General features: G+C 39.7%; 1 protein-coding gene across 1 annotated transcript; it reads right to left on the reverse strand.

Moving 5' to 3' along the window:
* Window positions 1–11,082: 11,082 nt before the first annotated feature.
* Window positions 11,083–24,213, reverse strand: SOAT2 (sterol O-acyltransferase 2). Its single transcript, XM_052000431.1, is given in 16 exon segments — window positions 11,083–11,551; window positions 11,899–12,044; window positions 14,969–15,101; window positions 16,474–16,572; window positions 18,233–18,330; window positions 18,666–18,795; window positions 18,998–19,043; window positions 19,311–19,395; window positions 20,054–20,123; window positions 21,225–21,359; window positions 21,362–21,500; window positions 22,655–22,762; window positions 23,002–23,061; window positions 23,159–23,289; window positions 23,624–23,679; window positions 24,080–24,213. Coding segments are annotated over 16 exon segments (1,563 nt in total). The 5' UTR covers window positions 24,156–24,213; the 3' UTR covers window positions 11,083–11,500.
* Window positions 24,214–24,665: the final 452 nt, after the last annotated feature.

A 24,665-nucleotide genomic window follows, 5' to 3' on the forward strand; every position in this document is an offset into this window, starting at 1 on the left:
ATCAGTAAGGAACAGAACCAGATCAGTAAGGAACAGAACCAACTACACCCAGCGAAAGAACACTGGGAAATGAATATGGACCACAACATAACATTTCCACTTTTTCTGTTACTATTTGCTTGCATTTTTGTTTTTTTCTTCTCAGGTTATTTTTACCTTTTTCTCAATCCTATCTTTCTTGTGCAACAAGATAACTGTATAAATATGTATACAAATATTGTATTTAACATATTCCTTTACATATTTAACATGTATGGGACTACCCTCCATATAGGAAAGGGAGTAGGGGAAGGAGGGGAAAAATTTAAACAGAAGTTTTTGCAAGGGTTAATGTTGAAAAATTACCCATGCATATATTTTGTGTATAAAAAACTATAATAAAAAAATTTAAAAAACAAATAAATCAATAGATCATTAATTTGAAAAATAAAAATTACCATGCCTATGGTAAAAACAACAACAACAACAACAAAAAAAAAAAACCCCAATAGCATTGCTAGCAATAGTGGTGGCAGAAGCAGTAGCAGGAACAGCTTTGGGAGCTCTCAGCCCAGAGATGAGAAGGGGGGAAAGGTCAGATAACTGGTCAGAAAGAAATTATAGGCAACCTTTTGTTGGCATGGGGTGGAGCTGGTGTTGATCGGCAACCCTATAGTCTACATGCAATTCTGAATATAAGTTCCAGGGCTAACAGGAGCATTTGTGGTCTGTCACAAGGGAGGAGAGACCCAATCATAGTTTCAAGGCAGAGAAAAGTACTAGTGCTTGTGGCTGCAGGAGAGCAGGGGGCATTTCCTGGGTAAAGAACAAAACACTGTTCACAAAAAATGATGACTATACCTTTCCTTTCACCATAGTTACTTTGGAAGCACCAAAAACTTTCAGTGTCCCAGAATTAGCTCTGAAAACAGCAATACAAAAAAAGTATGATGCTTGGGACAATGTCTTCCCAAACCCAGATGAGCAGGCTAAATTTAACATAAAATTCAAAAGAAATAGATTGGGGAAATGAACAAACAACAACAAAAAAAAGAATTCTATCATAAAAAGCTACATACAACTGCAGCAGGGAAGATCAAGACATAAAGTCAGAAGATAATGTAAAAACATCTACAAGCAAAGCCTCAAAGAAAAATCTTAATTGGATTCCAGTCCAAAAGGAAGAGTTAAAGAAAATGATGAGTGGTAGAAAAAAATGGGAAAAGAAACGTGATGCAAAAACAATGATGAAAAGAAAATTAACTGTCTAGTAAAAGAGACAAAAAGAATGAAAGGAAATAACACCTTAAAAAAATAGAATTGGTCCTAATGGTAAAAGAATCACAAAAATTCACTGAAGAAAAGAACTTCTTAAAAAACAGAATTAGCCAAAATAGGAAAAGAGGCACAAAAACTCACTGAAGAAAATAATTCCTTAAAAAGTAGAATTAGACCAATGGAATTTAATGAGACTTCAAGAAATAATAAAACAAAGCCAAAATAATGTAAAAATAGAAAAAAAAAAGTGAAAAATCTCATTAAAAAACAACTCACCTAGAAAATAGATTTAGAAGAAGTAGTTTAAGAATTATTAGACTTCCTGAAAGCCATGATAAAAAGAGCCCAGAAGACATCATAGTTTAAGAAATCATAAACGAAAATTATCTTGATATCTTAGATCCAAAAGGTAAAATAGAAATTGATAGAATCCACCAATTACCTCTTGATAGGGATTCCAAAATAAAAATTTCCAGAAATATTATAGGCAAGTTCCAGAGCTCATAAGTTAAGGAGAAAATAGTGCAAGCAGCCAGAAAAAACAATTCAAATATTGTGGAGTCAGAGTTGGGATCATACAAGATTTAACAGCTTCCATGTTAAAAAAGAATGGAAGGCTTGGAATATGATATTCTTGAAGGCAAAGGAGCTAGGATTATAACCAAGAATTATATACTCAGCAAAACTGAGTCTCGTTCCTCAAGGAAAAATGGATATTTAATGAAACAGAACACTTTCAAGCATCCCTAAAGAAAAGACCAGAGGGGAATAAAAATTTTGATATTCAAATACAAGACTCAAGAGAAACAAGATGAAAAAAGTAATCATAAGAGACTCAATAAAATCAGACTTACATTCTTATTTGGGAAAGTGATACATGTAACTTCTAAGAAATTTATCATTATTAGAGGAGTTAGAAGGAATCTACATAGAGAGGGAGCATAGTGATAAATGGTTGTTGTCCTTTGTATTCAAAGAGAACCAATATGATATCACTATGTTGGAGTCAAGATATAGGATGTCTTATATTGTATCTAGGATACACTGTAACATATTTAACATGTATAAGACTGCTTGCCATCTAGGGAAGAGATGGAGGGAGGGAAGGGAAAAGTCGGAACAGAAGTGAGTGCAAGGGATAATATTGTAAAAAATTACCCATGCATATGTTCTGTCAATAAAAAGTTATTAAAAAAAAGATATAGTGTGTCTGACTATACCTGATTAGACCAATACAAGCTAAGAAAGCTCAACTTCTGTCAGGCAGAAGCGTCCATATGAATATTTGGAGTGGAGGTGTCTTGAAATTTGTGCATCTCTTGTTTCTTTTGAGCTATTGCAATTCTGCTTTGCTCACAAAGCTCAGACCTTTTTTGATGCAAGCATAGACAGTGGACAGGAAATATTCAGTTGAGATTTGAATGAACAAGAAGTCTATCTGATATAGTTTAAAAGAACTATTGAAATCCCCTATAAATCCTACAACTCTATGAAATACAAGTCAAGGATAAGGGAATGAGAAGAATGGGTGCCAACACTAATATATAACTTGTTCTCCTTAGTGTTACAAGATTACTAAAAGTGGACCAGTCGTCACAGGGTCCTGGTCCCTCAGCATCCTGGTTCCTCACTCTTGTTTGTGTGACTTGAACTTCTTCCAGGCATTGAACTGCTCTCCTACTAATGCTCTACTTATCTTTAGATATCAACTCCCTTAATCATTTTTTCTTTTGCACTTTCTAGGCTTGCATGGATAATTATTTTGAAGGATTTTTTCCCCTTCATTTTCATGGCTTCTTGGAAGCATTCCATGCACCAGTGATGGATAATTCCAAGGGAGCAGATTCCATGACCTATGGAATGTATATATTACATGACTTTTCCTAATCAGATTTGAAAAGATACAGGGCATGAAAGTAGGTAGGGAACAAATTCTATGTCTAAGGAAGAAAAGTGGATTTATAAATTTCCCTTTTCATTTTCATATAATGGATGTCTGGATCAATGTGAGTATTTTTGTCATTCAGTCATTTCAGCCATTTTCCGTGCTCCATTATTCCATTTTGGAGTTTTCTTGGCAAAGATCCTGTAGTGTTTTGCCGTTTCCTACTCCAGGTCATTTTTCAGATGAAGAACTAAGACAAACAGGGTTAAATGACTTGCCCAAAATCACATAACTAAATGTATAAGGCCAGATTTGAACCCTAAAGATGAATCTTCCTGGTTCCAAACTCAGTGCTCTATCCCAAAGTTTCTTAAACTGTGATTTCATATGGGGTTAGTATGCAAATTTGCTTTCTTCTTTAATAAATGGTAAAATTAAATGTATACCAAAGAATTTTTCATGATTTTATTATGATTATATTATGTATATGTTACATACATACATTTATCATTATCATTTGATTTATTATTAGTAAATGTTTGATTTGTATATCTATCTTATGTTCCTATATGTCCAAGGTCAAGTGAAAGTTTCTTGGGCAAAAAGGGGTATGGAAAAAGTTTAAGCATCTAGCTGCCCTGTGAGTAAGTATAAGGGGATGAAAACTATGTGTGTATCCAGAACAGGACAAAAGAGCCACCTAATGGTTTATTCAGATATTGCACTCAGTCACCTCAGATCTCTTGCCTGGATTCTTATTATAGGTAGATTTTTACTAAAGTAACAGCAACTTTGTTCAAAACTTATCATCCTCACTGAACATCACCTCACGGTAGTAAAAAAAATAAAAAATAAAAAGGAGCAAAATCCACCCCAGCAACACTCCATCTTTTTTTGCTGCTCTGATTTTCTTTAATAAAGCTAAAATAATTATTTTGCTTTTCTTTTGCCTTTCACAAAGTGAAAAAGAATGTATTGTGAACAATTGTTGGGGCTTCAACTTAAACTATTTAATAAACCATTAATGCTTAGAATGGGGAATAGAAAAGGCTACAGGTATGCATCTGCTCCCATATTTAATCATTCCCTTTCCATATTATATTTTTCTGTTTTCCAAACCCCACTCTCCAAATTATAAAGGAGTATATAGAGGAGTTCTCAGGGGAAACAGGCCATCATCTTTCCCAGGCCAATTTCCTTCTTAAATAGACCATCTTTTGAATCTGCACTTCTGTCCCTCCAACTCCACTAGCAACTGTTTTTAGGTGGATTTCTTATTTATAAATGTTAATAAGTTAAGTTACTTAGTTTTAACTTAGTTTACTTAGTTTACTGTTACTCAGTTTTTATTTACTTACTATAAGTTTTATAGATGACACTATGTGGACTGCAAGAACCTCAAGAATATTAAAGAACTTCTTTAATAAGATATATGACTACTCAAAAAGAATGCCCTAAATATGTAGGAAAAACTAAATGGATATAGTAGAAAGCCTATTTTCTAGACTGCAATTTGAAGTTGGATAGTCCAAAGAAAAATAAGCATCAGGCAAAGAGAACAGTTAATTCATTAATTATGGCAATGTTCAAGATGACAAGTTCTTAATGAAGAAAACTAAAGATGCACATTTTCAAATACTCTATTATACACCTGAGTGAGTATATCAATATATAGATCTGAAATTGGCACATAAATGAACAAAAATTGGGTTCCAGAATTTTATAGCAAGAAGAAAATGGGATTGATTTTGGACAGGTGCATAACGCTTTTCATGTTCTCATACTGTTTCCTAGCACAGGGACCAATATTCATTATGAACATTCTTCCTGAAGTCCTGCTATAAAACTTGGAATAAAATATCCAGAGATTAAAGCTATTGTTGAGCAAAAGGGTGACAGAGAGGATGCATAGTAGGCATAAATAGGCTGTAGCAATGTTTCCAATGGTGACCTGTATGCAAAAACTGACCCTGAGAAAAAACATCAAAGAAATACTTAGTAAAAAATGGAGATGGGGTTCTCATTCTCAAAGAGGATCAAAATGACATCATAAAATTGGGGTCAAATGTGTTCAGATCAATACCAGCTCAGTAAGCTCCACCACCGATCGGGCCAGATAGTCCACATAAACATTTGAAGTAGAGATGTCTCTAAATTTTCTTATGAGCTGCTGCCATCCTGTTTTGCTCATAAAGCACAGTGCCTTCCTTGACACACCAAGTAGATGGTCCTTTGCCAGTATCTCTCATCTCATGCAATGATTTCAAAATTCTTCAGAGAAATATTGCAAGAGTTCCTGTACCTTTTCTTCTCACCTCCCTGTGACTTCTTTGTGTGAGTTCTCTATTAAATAATCTTTAAGGCAAATGAACATTTGGCATTAGAACAGTGTGGTCAACCCATCGAAGTCCCTTTCTCTGCAGAGAGTTTCTCTGCAGTTCGGCTTAAGAAAGGACCTCAATGAAAAGTGGAGCCAAGATGGCAGAGTAAAGGCAAATACTTGTCTAAGCTCTCTCCCAAACCCTTCCAAATACCTTTAAATAATTCCTTTAAACAAATTCTAAAATGGTAAAACCCACAAAAAGATGGAGTGAAATAATTTCCCAGCCCATGACAACTTAGAAAGTCAGCAGAAAAAGTTTGTTGTACCAAGGTGGGAGTGGAGCATAGTACAGTGCAGGTTTAGCCCCAGAAAACTAGGACCAGACCTTGGGGGAAACAGCAGTGGTGATTTCCAAACTTTCAGCCATAGACCCAAAGACATTTTGGAAGATCCACAAAATCTGTTGCATCTGGGTGACAGCGGATCATAGTTTAGTGAAGGCCATACCAGTACAATCCCAGCCCCACTAAAACAGGAACAAGCCTTGGGAGCCATTGAATCAGCAGCAGCTCTCAGCTCACAGTCCGTAAGGAAGTCGAACAATTGGTCAGAGGGAGATTACAGGGGTCTCTTTGCTAGCACTGAGGCAAGACTCTTGTTTTGCCCACACTAAGCTAACAGGTCTCAGTCCAGAGTGGTAGTCCCAGAGTGAGAAGGGGCACTAGCCAAAGTTTGCAGTCATGTTGGAGCAGGGACCCTTCTCATAGTTATAGGATAGAAAAGAATGCTTGTGATCATTCACAGAACAGAGCCTAAGCCAGGAGAATAGTAAAAATCTCTCCTTAGATAATACCACTTTGGAAGAACTGAAAACTTACAGGACTCTAGAAATGTTTCTGAAAACATCTGCCTAACTTCCCTGAAACTTGGGACAATGAACCCTCCACCCAGGAAGCAGAGTGCCACTTTAACAAAGAGTGAAAAGTCAAGTAATAGACTGGGGAAATGAATAAATAACAGAAAAATTCTGTCCAGAAAAAATTACTATGGTGACAAGGAATATCAAAACATACACAGAAGAAGAGAGCAAAGTTACAATTCTTACATCTAAAACCTTCCCCCCAAATATATGAATTGGTCTCAGGCCATGAAAGAGCTCAAAAAAGATTTTGAAAATCAAGTAAGAGAGGTCGAGGAAAAACTGGGAAGAAAAATGAGAGTGATGCAAGAAAATCTTTTTAAAAATGAGTCAATAGCTTGGTAAAGGAGACACAAAAAATAATGAAGAAAATAACATCTTAAAAAACAGATTAAGCTAAAGAAATAAAAGAGGCACAAAAAGCCAATGAGGAAAAGAATGCCTTAAAAAACAGAATTGGTCAAATGGAAAAGGAAGTACAAAAGCTCACTGAAGAAAATAATTCTCTAAAAATTAAAATTGAGCAAATGGAATAGAAGATAAAAAAAAGTTCACTGAAGAAAATAACATCTTAAAAATTAGGATTGGACAAATAGAAACTAATGACTTTTTGAGAAATTAAGAAACAATAAAAGAAACCAAAAGAATGAAAAAATGTAAGATAAGTAGAAAAAAAACTGACCTGAAAAATAGATCCAGAAGAGATAATTTAAGAATTACTGACTACCAGAAAGCCATGATCAAAAAAAAAGTTTAGACATCACCTTTCAAGAAATTATCAAGGAAAACTGTCCTGGTATTCTAAAACCAGGTGGTAAAATAAAAATTGAAAGAATCCACCAATCTCTTCCTGAAAGAGATTCCAAAATGAAAACTGCTCAGAATATTATAGCCAAATTCTAGAGCTCCCAGATCAAGGAGAAAATATTGTAAGCAATCAGGAAAAATCATTCAAATATCATGCAGCCTCAGTCAGGGTAACACAAAACTTATCAGCTTCTATATTAAAAGATTAGAGGATTTGGAATATAATATTCTAGAAGATGAAGGATCTAGGATTACAACCCCAAACTGAGCATTACTCTTCAAAGGAAAAAATGGGCATTTAGTGAAATACAGGACTTTCAAACATTGTTGACAAAAAGAATAAAGAAATGGTGAGCAGGATGCTCTCAGAAAAACCTGGAAAGTTTTACATGAGCTAATGCAAAATGAAATATAGTTTGTACAAAGTAACAGCAGTACTGTGATATGATCAACGTGAATGACTTAGCTTTTCTTAACAATACAATGATTCAAGACAACTCTGAAGGACTTATGATGAAAAATGCTATCCAATGAACAGACAGTTTTCAGAGGATGAAATTGAAACTATTACCACTCATATGAAAGAGTGTTCCAAATCATTATTGATCAGAGAAATGCAAATTAAGGCAACTCTGAGATACCACTACACACCTGTCAGATTGGCTAAGATGACAGGAAAAAATAATGATGAATGTTGGAGGGGATGCGGGAAAACTGAGACACTAATGCATTGTTGGTGGAGTTGTGAACGAATCCAACCATTCTGGAGAGCAATCTGGAATTATGCCCAAAAAATTATCAAATTGTGCATACCCTTTGATCCAGCAGTGTTTCTATTGGGCTTATATCCCAAAGAAATACTAAAGAAGGGAAAGGGACCTGTATGTGCCAAAATGTTTGTAGCAGCCCTGTTTGTAGTGGCTAGAAACTGGAAAATGAATGGATGCCCATCAATTGGAGAATGGCTGGGTAAATTGTGGTATATGAATGTTATGGAATATTATTGTTCTGTAAGAAATGACCAGCAGGATGAATACAGAGAGGACTGGCGAGACTTACATGAACTGATGTTAAGTGAAATGAACAGAACCAGGAGATCATTATACACTTCGACAACGATATTGTATGAGGACATATTTTGATGGAAGTGGATTTCTTTGACAAAGAGACCTGAGTTTCAATTGATAAATGATGGACAAAAGCAGCTACACCCAAAGAAAGAACACTGGGAAACGAATGTGAACTATCTGCATTTTTGTTTTTCTTCCCGGGTTATTTATACCTTCTGAATCCAATTCTCCCTATGCAACAAGAGAACTGTTCGGTTCTGCAAATATATATTGTATCTAGGATATACTGCAACATATCCAACATATAAAGGACTACTTGCCATCTAGGGGAGGGGGTGGAGGGAGGGAGGGAAAAAAAATCGGAACAGAAACGAGTGTCAATATAAAGTAATTATTAAATAAAAATTAAATAAAAAAAAAAAAAGAAAAATGCTATCCATACTCAGAGAAAGGACTGTTAGAGCCTGAATAATAATAATAATAATTAAACCATAATATTTAATATTTAATATTTTAAACCATAATTTAAAAAAAACTTTTTTTTTTGAGGTTTAAAAATTTTTTGGTCTATGTTTTCTTTTACAATATGACTGTTATGGAAATGTTTTGCAAGACCACACATGTATTACAGATGTCAAATTGCTTGCCTTCTCAATAGGGGGTAGAGGTGGGGAGGGAAGAAGGGGAAGAATTGGAGCTCAAAAATTTTTTTAAAAATGTTAAAACAAATTTTTACATGTAATTGGGGAAAAATACTAAATAAATTTTATTTTAAAAAAGAAAGAACCTCAATATCATGTATCTTATCTTGCCAGCTAATTTTCAGAATCTTTTTAAGATTTGAAAAATCTTAAATCATTTGAAAAATAGAGACAATTCAGTCTCCTGGAAAGGTACGACTATACTATCTAAGGCATACTACAATGACATCAGCACAACAGCTCTGTAGACTTTCAATCTGGCAATCAGCCTAATACTTCTTCTCTCTTACACTTTGCTTCAGAGCCTCCAGAACACTAAACTAGCTTTTGGCAATGCATGACCAGCCTCATTGTCTATGTGTTCATCTTCGGAAAGTATACTCTCAAGGTAAGTGAACTTAGCCACAGCATTCAAAATTTCCCCTTTTACTGTAACTAATAGTTCCGCATATGGATGGTGTGCTATTGGCTGGTGGAGGACCTGTGTTAAGCCAAAATTAGCATAAGCAGCACAGAATGAACCCATTCCTCTGTTGCATCTTAGCTTCAGAGACTTCATTAGTGCATGGACAAAAAGGATGAGGACATGTGCATGGGCTACGATCTGCACTGATGGAAGGAAGACTCAATAATGAGATCACACAAAGATTATCCTTTTGGGGACAGCAGGTGGAATAGTTGATAGAGAACCCTTGACTTGGAGTCAGGAAGACTTGAGTGCAACTCCTATATAAAAACACTCATGAATGGTATAACCTTGGATAATTCATGTAACTTCTCTTTTCCTCAGTTTCCTCATTTATAAAATGGGGATAATAATATCACCCAATGGTTCATATTATTATATACTCCCAATAACATCACCAATCCCAATGATATTGAGAGAATAAGAAAAGATAATGTATATAGAGCTCTTCGCAAACCTTAAAGTCGTAACCAATGTATTAAAAAGTGGTACATCATTATTAAAGTAATGCATCAATAGGAATTATTATTAATAGCATCATCATCATCATCATCAGGATGCCTTTCTAAACTCTCTCTGGATTTGCATTTTTTCTTTTTCCCCTTTATTTTTCTAAATATAAAGATAGTTTCAACATTCATTTTTGTAAGATTTTGTGTTCCAAATTTTTCTCCTTCCTTCACCTCTCTCCCTCCCCAAGGCAGCAAACAATCTGATATAGATTAAATATGATTTATGCTTCTCTTGATCAGTCCCAAGAATCTTGATCTTTCACAGTTCTAGGTGTTTGCCATAATTTACTTAGCCTGCTTTGAGTCCAGTGTTTGGACAAAAGAAATCCTATTCCATGACCAGCATGAGTTCCACCCCCACCTTTCTCAGGATATAGTAATAATAACAATACAAGAACAACACTATCAACAAGAACAATAATGATAAATGGAGAGCTTGATTTCAGAATCAGGATGGCCTGCTTCTGACACATTCTGACTGTGTGAGTCGGCATGTCACTTAACCTCTCACTGTTCTAGGCAACTCTCTTAGAAGATATATTGCAGATAAAATGCTAATCTGCATTGGTAGAGGGAGTATCCTCTCCTGAAAGTTCCCTGTGCCATGGTTCTCAGGTTTATCTCTTATTTCCATTATCAAGATAATATCTATAATAATAACTCAAATCTCTATGGTGCTTTAAGAGTAGAAAAGTGTTATTCTTCCCAACAATACTGAGATAGGTGTTATTCCCATTTTACAGATGGAGAACCCAAGGATCAAAGGAGATAGTTGACTTGTTCACAGTCACACAATTAGTAAGCATAGGAGCTAGTCTGGTACTCATTTTCCTATACCATATTGCCCCAGAATCAAACAACTATTTATTGAGCCTATATACATATGCATGTATGTAGCAAAGGAGTGGTATCAGGAGTTGGGGGAGTGGACCATGACTGAGAGAAAAAGGGTCACCAGAGAGGAGCAGAGCTGTAGGACTACAGATAGAAGCTGGATGTGTATATATGGTACCAAGTCCAAAGGGGAAGTTGGAGAGCACAGAAGCAATTCTAATAGGTTTTCACTCATTAAGGCAATCCCATCCTTATTCTCTCCCAGCCATAGAGTTTACCTGTATCTGCAGGGACAATTTTACAATGCATAGACTCAGAAAGGGAAGTTTATTGTTGGGAGGAAGAGGAAGAGGAGACAACATCCTCACCCACTCACACCCCAATCACCTCCCAGTTCATTCACATTCCGTTATGCTCTCAAGACTTTCCAAGTTTTTTTCCAAGTTTCTTTAACTGTAGAGAGGCTTAGAGTGGGCAGAGCCTGTATCTGAAACCTGGAGTAGAGGAAGGACCTTCATTTCAATCTGGCTGTCGGTATGTCTCCTGTATGTTTTCCACTGGCACCCAGTGGCAGGTTTCATGTATTCCAGATATTTTTTATTTTTTTTGCCAGGGGTGGGATTTGGAATTGTACTGCCTTGGTTCCAGGGGATGGGGCTGAGACTCTAGGAAGTATAATCCCAGGACTAGACATTGGCCGGAGGAACATCAGCAGTACGTTGACCTTTAGATATGACAGGACCAGGATCGTGGGGTAACCAGTCCCCAGAAGGTCATCTGTGTGAAAGAGGGGAGATTATGAGCAAGGGCCCTGAGGAAGAAGGGTGGGCAAGAATTCCTTCCACCCTGAGGTGAATTTAAGCTGAGACCCTATTCCCCAATATCTAATCCAGTTGTAAATATATGAGCTTAGAGAGAAAGGAGTTCCATTGGCCTGAAAGCCAGTGTATGTGAGTAGGGTGAGGGCTGAAGGGGAATGGGGAGGTCAAGGCATTGTAGGGGTGGGGAAAGTAAACTGGGGCCTTGTCATTCACCTTGAACAACAGGTTACATTTGGGAAAATCTGAAGGCGTTGGCCTGGGAAGGGAAGGAGGAAAGAAAGAATTGCAGAAGGGCTTCCTTACCTGGGACAGTGGACATTGTTTCCGGGCGTACCATTCTTGACAGTACAAGCTGACCATTATTCCCTGGCCCAGGAAAAGCATAGTCCATAGGAGGACATTCCACACAGGCCCACTGTGCTTGTCATGCATCATGAAGTTAAGCATTGCTAGAAAGAAGAGATTAGATGGGTCTGGAATTCCATTTCCCTGACCATTCCCAAACCAGCTGACCCTCTTTCCCCCTTGCCTTCAACGGCTCCCCCAGGTATCCCAGCTCATCCTTGGGAATTGCTCCTCCCAAGTCACCACCCTAATTATGTCTCTCTAACTCCTCAAGAACTGTGCTCTCTTCTTGGCCCCCAGGCATTGGGGTATTGCTATGATACCCCTCAACAACTCCTAGACAACATCTCCCCAAACCATTAAGTGCTCATGGATTATTTGGTGTCTAGGGGAGGGAGAAAATTTTGGAACACAAAGTTTTGTAAGAGTGAATGATGAAAACTGTGTATTTTGAAAATAAAAAAGCTATTATTAAAAAACAAACAAGAAAAGAAGTGCTTGTATTTCCTTATGCCCCATCTACTTTTTTCTTGTCCTACCAGAGGGAAAGAACTCATCTCACTTCCCTTCTCTCTTCACAATGCTGGGAAGAAGTAAGGTTAAGGATTCTTAGCCAAGATGTGTTTCATTTAGCATGGAGCAGCTAAATGTGGGGAGAGCACCAGATCTAGAGTCAGGAAGACTCATCTTCCTGAGTTTAAATGTGGTCTCAGACATTTACTATTGTATGAACCTGGCCAAATCACTTAACCCTGATTTCCTCAGTTTCTTCATCTGTAAAATGAGCTGGAGAGGGAAAATGGCAATCTACTCCAATACTTTTGCCAAGAAAACCACAGATGGAGTCACAAAGAGTTGGACATGGCTGAAAAATAGCCAAATAATAAAAACCTGAATATCAGATGCTCTGGCACTCAGAAGCCATCTTTCCCCCAGCCCTGTCTGTCTCTGCCTTCTAAAAACTGCTCCACAATTTCTTCCTCTAAGAAGCATAGTCTGATTCATCTGCAATCTAACTGTCCATCTCTGGTACATTGGATTTGTACAAAGGATAGACCATCTTTATCTTCTTCTTCCTATACTTGTATCTGTGCTGGGCCATTGTCATTCATCTTGACTTTTGTCTTGCTACTGGACTCTGTCTCTGAAGGAGAGAATAAGGTTGATCCGTGCATGAGAGGGAACTTTTTACTTACTCTGTCTGGCTTAAATCCAATCTACTTGCAAGTCAAAACATCACTCAAAATGCCATTGAACATCTTTGAGAATGAAGGAGAAACAATAACTTATGTCTGTGTTTATGACTGTGTTATATGTGTGTATTTGTTGCATCCATGTTGCATTGAACTAATATATGGAATTTGGTTGATGGGGCAAAGTAGAGCAACTCCATCAGCTTTACTCAGTCCTTTCTGGGATTTGGGGTGAGTTTTGGGGAAAAGTTTTGTTAAATTGAATTTCCAAAGTGATTTGTGAGGATTCAGACTGGCAACTTGATGCAGGATAGAAGATGGAATTTTCTGACCATAATTCACAGAGTAAGTTAGAAGAATCTTGGGAGTTCCCTCTCTTTTGTCCCCTCCCCTATCTACTTCCTGCTCAAAAAATTAAAAAGGGGAAGGAAGTTTTGACCTGTAAGAGAGACTGCATAACAAGTCAAGAGAGAAGCCATCAAATGCCAATAGACAGCATCTGAGGATACCAAGGGACCACATAGAGACTAATTAAAATCATAGCAAAGTAAGTGACAAGTTCCTTCTCATGTACCAATCAGATATTAGTGACTTTTTTTGCATTTATGTGCAAATTCTTTACACATGAGTTACCTCCACATGTGTTCCTGCCTATTTTTGTTGGTATATGACCACTTGTGGAAGGGTGGTCCCCTAGGAGTATGGGTGGGGTCTGTCACTTCTCTTACTATGCTTTATAATGTGTCTTTTGTACCAGTAGAGTGTCTGGAGTTGTGGAGAACTGAGTTCAAATTCAACTTCAGATATTTCCTCTCTGTGTGACCCTAGGCAAGTCAGTTAACCTCAGTTTGCCTCAGTTTCCTCATTTGTAAAATGGGGATAAAGCATAGCACCTAGCTCTCTCTCTTTTTTTTTAATTTGCTGAGACAATTGGGGTTAAGTGACTTGCCCAGGGTCACACAGCTAGGGAGTGTTGTGTCTGAGACCAAATTTGAACTCAGGTCCTCCTGACTTCAGGGCTAGTGCTCTATCCATTGCACTACCTAGCTTCCCCCATCTAACTCTTAAGAGTTGTGAGGATCAAATGAGATGATATTTCTAAAAATGCTCAGCATGGGGTCAGGCATATAGTACGTGCTATAGAAATGCTTCTTCTCTCTCTTCCTTTTTTTCCATGCCCTTTCCTTCCTTTGAACCAATATGTCCTCGAATTGCCTGGTAAAAGAAATATGGAGGTGGGGGCTAGTGTTATGGCTTTTGAATATGTCACATGATCATAGTTCTAGAGCTAGAAGGATTATTAGCAGTCATTTCTAGTCCAAATTGTCCCCCCCTCTCCCATTTTTATAGATAAGGAAACTGAGATAAAATAGCATTCCTGAGATTCTACTGATAATAAATGGCAGAGTAATGACTCCAACTCAAGTCCTTGGTCTTCAAGTTCCATCATCTTGTTACCACATCTTGCTGTTTCAGATTGTGATTAGTTTTAAAATTTGTGTGCGTGTGTGTGCGTGTGTGTGTATGTGTGTGTGTGTTTATGCATGGGTGCAATTGGGGTTTGAGGCTGGATTTGAACTCAGTCCTCCCAATTCCAGGGCTGGTGCTCTGTCCACTACACCACCTAGCTGCCCTTCATGCTTCATTTTTAAGGGACCCTTGTGTCCAATATCACCAGGGGGACTTCAGGTGTGAAGCTGAGAACTCTTCCCTCTGGATTTCTGATGTTCCTGTCCTTCTGCATCCCCTCCATCATGATTCACCAAGGAAAAGGATGTCACACAGAAAATCAGAGGGACTAACTAGCCCTGACCAATGACTGGGACTCTGCCTACCTCCAATGAGGAAGAGAATCAACATTACAGGGTAGAAGAATCCCAGAACAAAGCAGAAGATGTACTCGTGGACAATAGCGGAGACCAGGAACACACTGAGCATGGCTGGACCTCGTGCCTTGACACCTAGGAGCTAGACAGGGAGAGAGGGCAGAGGAGTGAGTCCATCAGGAAGTATTGTGAGCCCTGTCCCCCTGAAGCCTTCCTAAGGAAGTCAGGAGGCAAAAGGGACGGGGTCTCAAGGACTGGAGAAGAGAGAGGCATCAGACTCGCTCAGAAGAGTCCAGTTTTATGATATTGATTACTATGTGGACATTTCTTCTAATCTCAGTTTATTCAACTCAAAAATCAAGAGGTTGGATTAGCACTAGGATTCATGAACTTCCCCCCTAAAATTTTATAACTATTTAAATATGATGGATTTCTTCTGTCACCCTATTTTTATTTCCTCTGTAACCCTATATTTTATTTTATGCCTTTAAAAAACATTATATGACATATTAATAACAGGTTTTGTTTTTCTTGCCTTCTCATTAGATGGAGATTAGGTGGATTGAGGAAGAGAATATGGAGCTGAAAATAAAAGAATAAAAAACTCTGCTTAAAAAATAAATTTGAAAAAATATTCTATGAGGACTCAGAGCAGCTAGATAGCACTGTGTATAGAACACTAAAGTCAGGAGGATCTGAGTTCAAATATAACCTCAGACACTTAAGTTTCCTAGTTGTGTGACCATAGGCAAGTTACTTAATCCAAATTGCCTTGCAAAAAGAAAAAAAAAATGGAGAAGTCCATAGGCTTCCCCAGCTTGACAAAGGAGTCTGTGGAACAACCAAAAAAAAGGGCTAAGAACTGCACTAGATGATCTCTAGGGTCCCGATTTTCAATAGTCTCAGGTCTTTCCAATTCCAGAGACTTGTAAAAGAAGGAATGGAAATGATGGATAGGAGGCAGAAAATCATGAGGTCTATGGTGGGGAGGGGGCCATTGGCTAGGAACCTAGCCAAATCTTTGTGTAAGGAACTGGGAAGAGGGAAGGAGAGCACAGTGCAGTTCTGCCTTAGTTCCTTCATTTGTAAAATTAAATTTTTAAAAGGAGGTGTGTGGAAGCCTTTAAAAAAGGGCTTGATGGCTTCCTTTCCAGTTCTGATGATGGGTCAGGGAGAGAGGTGGGCTGAAGAACAAAATATTGGATAAATAACAGCAAAGGAAAAGGAAGTTAGAAAGCTCCAGGGATTTTCCAGCAATTGAGTTTGAGAGGAGCAAGTTGGGACAAGTCTGGGAGGAGGTTATAGGATATGAACCCTAAAATGGAAGGGATTTCATAAGCTGTCTGGTGGGACCTTCTCATTTACAGATGAAGTCTACAGGATCTGGGAAGGCTAAGTAATTTAAACTAAGAAGGCTAATCTCATTGAAACCTTATTGACTAGGGACATGGAAACTTGTCCCAAAAGGTCTGAGAGTTTGGGGGAGTAAGAGTGGTCTTGGGGCTTCTTCTTACCCGAAGTCCATCCTGGTAGATGTAGCTATAGAGCCAATCATGGACCACCACATTCCAGGTCCGATAGTAGTTAGAGAAGGATGTTGAGTTCCACCAATCCTGCGGATGGAAGGGCCAAGGATTGGGCTGTTTAATACTGACCAGAGAGTTCCTATCACCTAATGACTCTGTCATAGTGCTCCCCAGTCCCAACAAGGACCACATGAATTTTCCAGAAGGCTGTGAAATGGCAAAATCACCTTTTCTGGAGATACCACAACTTAAGGAAGTAACTACCCTTTAACATTCCTAGTTCCTTATCCAGATTTAATCTTAGAAAAGGATCTGATAATTGTATAAATATGTATACATATATTGGATTTTACATATTTTAACATGTGTAATATGTATTGTATTACCTGCCATCTAGGGGAGAGGGTGGGGAAAAGGAGGAGAAAATTTGGAACACAAGGTTTTGCAAGGATTAATGTTGAAAAATTATCCATGCATATGTTTTGAAAATAAAAAGCTTTGGGGCAGCTAGGTGGGGTAGTGGATAGAGTACCAGCCCTGTAGTCAGGAAGACCTGAGTTCGAATATGACCTCAGACACTTAACACTTCCTGGCTGTGTGACCTTGGGCAAGTCACTTAACCTTAATTGCCTTAGCCAAAAAAAGACAAAAGAAAAAGCTTTAATTAAAAAAAATTAGAATAAGAGGGAAAAAAAAAGAAAAGGATCTGATATCAAAACATACTATTTTTTACTTTCTATGTTTTTTTTTCTTTTTGGGGTCTGTGTCTTCGTTTACATGACAAATATAAAATATGTTCTGCATAACTGCACATGTATTGTCTTAGGGAGGGAGAGGTGAGAAAAGAAGAGAAAGAATTGGAAGCTAAATTTTTTTTAAGGAATATTTTAAAAGTTTTCTTTACATGTAATGGAGAAAAATAAAATTATTTTTAAAAAGGATCTGATAAAGTAATTCACACTAAGAAGTTAGTGATTGTTAGTTTGAGAACAGTTTACTCCTCACTGTGGGAGTTTGTACTTTTAATCAGGGCAGCTAGATGGTACAGTGGATTGTAGTTTGGGGCCTGGAAGTCAGAAAGCTTCATCTTTCTGAATTCAAATCCAGTCTCGAATACTTAGCTGTGTGACCCTGCACAAGGCTACTCAAGGACCTTGTTTGCCTCAGCTTCCTTATCTATAAAAAGAGTTAGAGAAGGAAATGGAAAACCACTCCAGTATCTCTGCCAAGAAAACCCCAATAAGGGTCACAATGAGTTGGACACAATTCGATAACAGCAATTGGGGGAAAGTCTTATTATAGCAAGAGAGTGATTCTCTCTGTGAGTCTTTATCTCTCTGTCTCTCTGTAATTATCTTTGTCTCTGTCTCTATCTCCATTGATTTGTATATATGTCTGAAATTTCTTCCACAGAGAAGCTATTTGTTACTTGGTCTTAGGCATGGGATATATTAGGTTTGCCTGGAAAGCTAAGAGGTCAAGGGTATGTGTCAGCTGACACTGCTGGTATGTGTCAGAGACAAGCCTTGAACTTTGGGCTTTCTGACTTGTGAAATTTGTCCAAACAGCTTAACAATAGTCCTGGTAGATGTAAAAAGCATTACCAAGGAGAGAGATTTTTTGGGGGGAAAGAGGGACATTCCCAATTCCTGATATCATGTCCCTGAGAGATGACCTATTTTATTTATTAGTGAAGTTTTCTCTTTTCCCTTCACTTCTATTTCCCTCTCCCCTTCTTCCTACCTACCCTGTAGAACATTCGGTCTGCAAACCGTAGCATCTCTGCAAAGGCATTGAGCCAGCAATGAAGAAAGGCGAAGAATATGAGCAATAGCATGAAGATACCTAGGGATGATGGCAGGAGATTAGAACAGCCGCTTCCTCCCTCTCCCTCCCATCTTTTGAGGTCAAATCTTGTTCTACCCAGAGTCAAAGTCTCTATCTCTGTCTCTGTCTCAGTCTTTCTGTGTGTGTGAGTGTGTCTCCCCTTGTAGGACTCTTGCTTTCCCTTTTTGTGGAAGCTTTTTTCTTCAGTATCTCATGCCCCAAATTATCTTATTAGTTTTAAGAACTGGTCCTAGCTGCTCACATCCTCCCACTGCCCTCTAGCCACTAAGCTAAGAGAAGCATCCTGTATCCTGCATCCCATTTTGCATCCACAGTATCCAGGAGGGACCCACCGGGCAATGTGGCATGCATTATGGAGAGCACCAGGGCTCGGGTACTGAAGGGCTCACGGCTCATGTTGTCAAAGACAGGCACACAGAGGCGACCGAGTATGAAACAGGCGTAGAACAGACACCCCAGGGCCTGAGGAGAGGATGGAGGCACAGGACACCATTGGCAAGTATTTTCTGCATCCACCCATCCTGCATATCTTATCTCATCTGGACCCCCAGCTTCTGAACCCCCACCTTTTTTGTGCCCAAAGTCTCTACCAGACCTCTTCCCACTCAGTTCTCTAGTACCTCTCCTTCCCTCCCACCACCTCCATCACTTCCCATCCTCTGACCTGGGCAAAGTTCTTGGCCACATAATTCCACCTGATATGGGTTGTCCTGGAGCAGTAATTGGGGTTGTGTCACAGTCTTCCCAAGAAGTCTTACTTTTGAACCTTTGGAGTCCCCTCTCCCTCAGTTGCTTAATTATCCCCCCTCAGGTTGGGGAATACCTGAGAGATAGGGATCTGGGAAGTCTGGTGCTTTCAGATAGAAGGAGGGATCCAGAGCTTCAGAGTAGGGTCAAGGACCCCAGGGAGAAAGGGAAATCAGAAAGATAGGGTTTTAGGTGGGTTGGGCATTCAGGGTAGGACAGAAAGCTCTCACCTGGGATAATTCTCTCTATACATGAGTGTGGGGCAGAAGAGGAAGTAGAGGTAGCTGGAGAAACTGGGAGCTTGGGTTCTCTCACCTGTAATGATGATGGAGACAAGGGCAAAGTGAAGAAAGAGGAAGAGTCTAGGTTAGGGGAACAAGGATACTGGAGACTAATGGATTAATAAGGGGAAATGTAGAGAAGGACCAGACTCTGACTGGAGATCTCGTAGGAATTGAGTAAGGACACAAGGAATGAGAGGAGGATCTAGAGGCAGATGATGGCTTTAAGGGAAGAGTATAAGAAATAAAATCTGTTCCAAACCAACTAGTAGCAGGCAATCTTATTTTCCATGACCTTACTCAGAGGTACTTTATCTCTTGAGGTCAGGTCTTACCCCACCCAGGGCACCCTTCTGTCCTCAGGCTTCCTATCCTTCTTCCTTTTACAGGAAACCTGTCTTACTTATCATCTCAGTTATCTTCCTAACAATTCTGATTGTGTCATTCTTTCCTCAAGAGCCTTCTGGACTCTGTGTTACCATCCTTATGTTCTATTCCAGGGGAAAGAATGGTGGATGACAAATCTAAGTCAAGATGGAGGGGAAGCAACAAAGACCAGTGTCTGTATTAAGGTCTACCTTCTTTGCCTGGAAGAGCTGATTGTGGTAAGGAATGAGAAGGATGGGGCAGGAGTTTTAGGGAAGTAGGGTACATGGGGGCTGAAGAGTTGATACACTTATCAGAGGATTCACCTCCTTTAGCATGGAAGATTGCAGGTGTGGCTTCCCTCAAGAAGGAGTAACTTTTCATCAGGAACCGAACCTGAGTAGGAGTTGGAAGAGAATCGTATTATATTAAAACTGGAAAGGGATGTTAGAGCTTGAGGTCAACAAATATTTACTAAACACCTGATGAAGACAAGGCTCTGTGTTAGGTAAGATGTATTTACATAGCACTGTCTATAGCCATGATAGCATCTCATCTTTATAACAATGCTGGGAAGTAGATAAAAGTATTCTCATTTTGCAGATGAGGAAATTGAGGGGAAAGGAGTTACAAAAGGAATTAGTGGTTTAACCAAAATTAGGACACAGCCTTTATGACACCCAGTTTAGTGCATTTGAGATGGAGAGATTACATAGGGAATAGTACTCTCTGGAATTAAATGTCAGTGTTAAAAGCTCTACTTTCCAGCTCAACTTTTTTGTAGCCCTCCAATCTTCTTTTCCACCTTTTTAAACATTACTCCTTTTCATTAAGTCTGGCCAGATTGACTTTCTTGCTGTTAGTCATTCAGGACAATCCATCATAATCTCTAGCTCTTTGTACTTTCCATCCCCTTTGAATGGAAAGCACTGCCACTGTTTCTCAGTCCCTCAGAAACTCCTTGTTTTCTTTTATATGAAATCTTTTCTGAACCTCACAGCTACTGTTGCCTTCTATTTTCAAAAAACTAATCTTGATATACTTTGTATGTACCTATTTGTATACATATTTCTACCCCTTCCTTCCACTCCATGCAAGCTCCTTGAGGAAAAGGCACTGTTTGGCCCAACAGTTAGGACAGTCCTTAGAACACAGCTGCTATTTAATAAATAATGATTGATTAATATTGACTCAAAATCAGGTTTATTCTACCTTATGGCACTTAAAACACACTGTGATCCTGGTGGGGAAGACAAGGGGTAAAGATGGCAGAACATAGTAGATCAGTACTGGGTGTTCCCTAGTTCTACCCAAACATTCAGTGTTTGGACTTCCTCTGAGTTGATTGCTTTGAAAGAGACTTTAATCTGACCCTGCCTTCATTATTCTTCCTCTTCTTTCTCAAGGTTGGCCCATCCCTCGAAGACTTAACTGTTTCTGTGGAAACTTCCCACCCATAGGAGTTTTCCCCCTCCACTTCCCAGGTTCAGCCCCTACCTGCTCAAAGACTAGAACGCAGCGGGAGGCAGGAGACAGCTGGTACTTCAGGACCACGTGGACTGGAAGGGCACACAACACCAAAGCTTGAATGGCTAGGAGCCCTGCTCCCAGCCCTGCCCCTACATACCAGGTCACCTGGCCCCTGGTCTAGCCCATAGCCGGAGAGCCTGGTATGGGGCTAGGAGTGTGCATAGAAACATGGGCAGCCAGGTCACCAAGGCCAGGGGCAGCTGTCCGAAGCTGAAGATCAGGAGGTCAAACTCCAGCATTAACCTTGGGATGGAAAGACGAGATACAGGGACTTATCAACTGCCATTCTTGATTTTCTCCTTTCCATGTTATCCCAACAGAGCCTGGACCTCAGATATACAACTTCCACCTTCATCTGATCCAAGTTGGACTACATGAAACACTGTGTGTGTCATAGCCCCACCCTTCCCCCTGAGTGCTTTTGATTATTCTGATTTATCCTGTATATAGCTTGTCTGTACATAGTTATTTGCATATTGTTACCCCCATTAGATTGTAAACTCCTAGAGGGTAAGGAACTATCTTGAATTTCTTTGACTTACACTTAGGTAATTCACAAATACCTATGGACAGACTTAATTAAGTAGGGTCTTTTGGGGGAGGTGGAATTTTGGACATTTTAGAAATGATCTTTCCCATTGGTCTGAGTATTTTTCATATCCTTCCATACACTCCCCGTCTAGATATAGATGTTCCTAATGATACCAAATATAAAGCTTTTAGGTCTGCTGTTTTCCTTATACTGACCCTTTAATGAAAGTATTATCATCCCCATTTGAAAAATTTACATTTAAGTCAGGGTTTTTTCCTCTCATTTTTTTCTTTTTGATCTGATTTTTCTTGTGCAGCATGATATGTTTAGAAGAGTTGCACATGTTTTATATTGGATTGCTTGCTATCTAGGGCAGGGGCAGGTTGGGAAGGAAGGGAGAAAAATATGGAACTCAAAATTTTGCCAGGGTGAATGTTAAAAACTATCTTTGCATATATTTTGAAAATAAAAAGCTATTATAAAAAAAAGAATTCACGTGTTTAACTTATATTGGATTGCTCGCTCTCTAGGAGAAGGGAGAGATGGGGAGGGAGGAAGAAAAATGACAAGTCAAAAAAATCAAACAAGTGTCTAGGATGGATTTTTAAGCCAAACCTCTTGACTATGTCAATTGCTTTCCCCACCCAAGCCATCTCTTTCAAGATTTTGGGTTCTCACCTACTCCTTTCTCCTACCTAATTAGCCCTTGTGTTTTCTCTTCAGGAATAACTCATAGAAAACTTGAAAACAGAATGGGACACATCTGAGGGATGAAACTGCTTAAGGAAAGATTAAAATGGTTGGTCTTGGAGATAGAGAAGGGTTGTTATCATAGTATAGGTTGTGGTACCCAGGACACTCATACCTTCCTTCATCAATGAAGTCAATGGCCAGTGTGCTGATGATGAAGACACACAGTCCCGCAATGAACATATGATAAATGGTTCGAAAATGCTGAACTTCCATCAGCTCGCTGGAAGGACCAGAGTCGGATGAGATTAAGGGGTTCAATCATTGATCTGTCCAAACATCTTTCTGACTCAATCATATTTCATCTTGCTATTCCTTCCTTCCCTTCCTCTCCTGGAAGATGTATGGGAAAATCAAGACCTAGAGCATCTTCCCTGCTCCACCCATAACTGGAGGTCAAGATTCCTGATTTCCATCTGCACTTATCCCTTCCCCTAACTACTGCCCTGACCCCTGACTCACTCAAGCAGTGACTTGCGGTGGATGAAAACTTTCCGTCTCTCCAGATTTGATTCCCGGGCTCTGAATGGAGATGGGGAACAGAGAAATTCCAGAGAACAGGAGTGATGCTTCTGCTCCAGAAGGAGAGGGCTTCTGTTGCCCACCTTCTGGTCCTTACCTTTTTGGGGATTCCTGAGGGGCCGAGGTCCAGCCCTGAGGTGGGTAGGACTGCACAGCTTCCCACATGGCCCGATCAAACAGCTCATTCAGCTGCTGGTGAGCTTGCTCCAGCAACTCTTCTTTCACCGCCTGAGGGACTTAGAGCCAAAGTAAAACAGCCCAGCCAGATTTCTTCATTTCTCAGTCTTGGATCTTTCCTGACTACTGATTCCTTATTAGCATGATGCTGGATCTCCATCCTTGCCGTCTCCTCTCCCCCTTCCCCCCAACACTTTTTTGACCAAACTCTAGGCTTACTTGATCCCATCTCCTTATTAACCTTTGACCCATGACTGATTTTTTAAATCCAAGACAAGACTTTCCCCCCAACCCAATCTTCATCCTTTCCCTTACCTCAGGACCTGTCCAACTGGACCTCTGACTCTGGGACCTTATCTCTGACCTCTAACCCAGCCTCACTCACCTTCATGTGCCTTGTCAGTTGTACCAGGTCAGGAACCCCATGTTCTTTGGTACTTTCTAGGAGAGAGAGAGGCTATTGGCCACATCCAAAAAGTAGGAAGTATCTGGGCTATGTTGTCTTTGACCCAGAGCCCCCTACACTGAGACTTTTTAGAATACAGATTCTTATGTTCCTTCTCTTTTCTCACATTGCCCACCCCCTCAGCTTCTCTTCCATAAGAGTTCAAGGCCAGCATCAAAGATGAGATCAGACTAATTGGTCAAAGACTGCAATATTAAATAATTTCTTCTCTCAGGCAAAGTCTGAAATTATAGACTTCACTTAGAACCTCCTGTTCTTCCAGTGCAGTAGAAAGGACTGACCCTCATAAGGCCTTTTCAACAACACATCCGATCCTTCCCTGTGCTGCCCCCATGTCCTGTATGACGAGTCTTCCTGTACTCTCTTGAGACTCACCATTGAGGGGGGAGATGTTCCCTTGTTTCTCTGCCAGCCCCTCTCTCCTCCGAAGCTGGGCCCCTGCTGGCTCCATGATGTGTGTGAACAAACAACCGGCTCCCCTCCCAGCACCTGCCCCAATCGGCGTCCCGGCACTGTGTGACCAGTGTGGACTAAAGTCCTCTCTGGAGGAAGGGGCCTGTTAGGCCCCTGATAAGTTATCTTATGAGGATGAGGGTTCCTAAGAATGAACTTTGCCCCTGTCAAAGGGATCTAGGAGTCCACCCTCTACCTCCAGTTCAGCTTCCTGTCGCCTAATTCCTCCCGCCCCTCTATGTGCCATCCACTGACTATGGTAGTGACTGTTGGTTGTGCAGGGCTCTGCCCATCTGAAGCCTTTATCAATCTGATGTCTTCTCAGCTGCCTCCCACACAGAAGACTGAAGGTCAAGAAAAGATGGGAAGCATACTGTCTCCTTGCTGACTCATGGAACCCCAGAGATACCTGCTCTCTCTCCCTAGTTCTGTGACACTAAAAATACGGAAGAGGATACGAATAATTGGAAAATGTCTAGGGAAGAGATTATTCCCCCATTTCCAAGCC

The sequence above is a fragment of the Antechinus flavipes genome, chromosome 5 (assembly GCF_016432865.1).
Source record: "Antechinus flavipes isolate AdamAnt ecotype Samford, QLD, Australia chromosome 5, AdamAnt_v2, whole genome shotgun sequence".
NCBI lineage: Eukaryota > Metazoa > Chordata > Mammalia > Dasyuromorphia > Dasyuridae > Antechinus > Antechinus flavipes.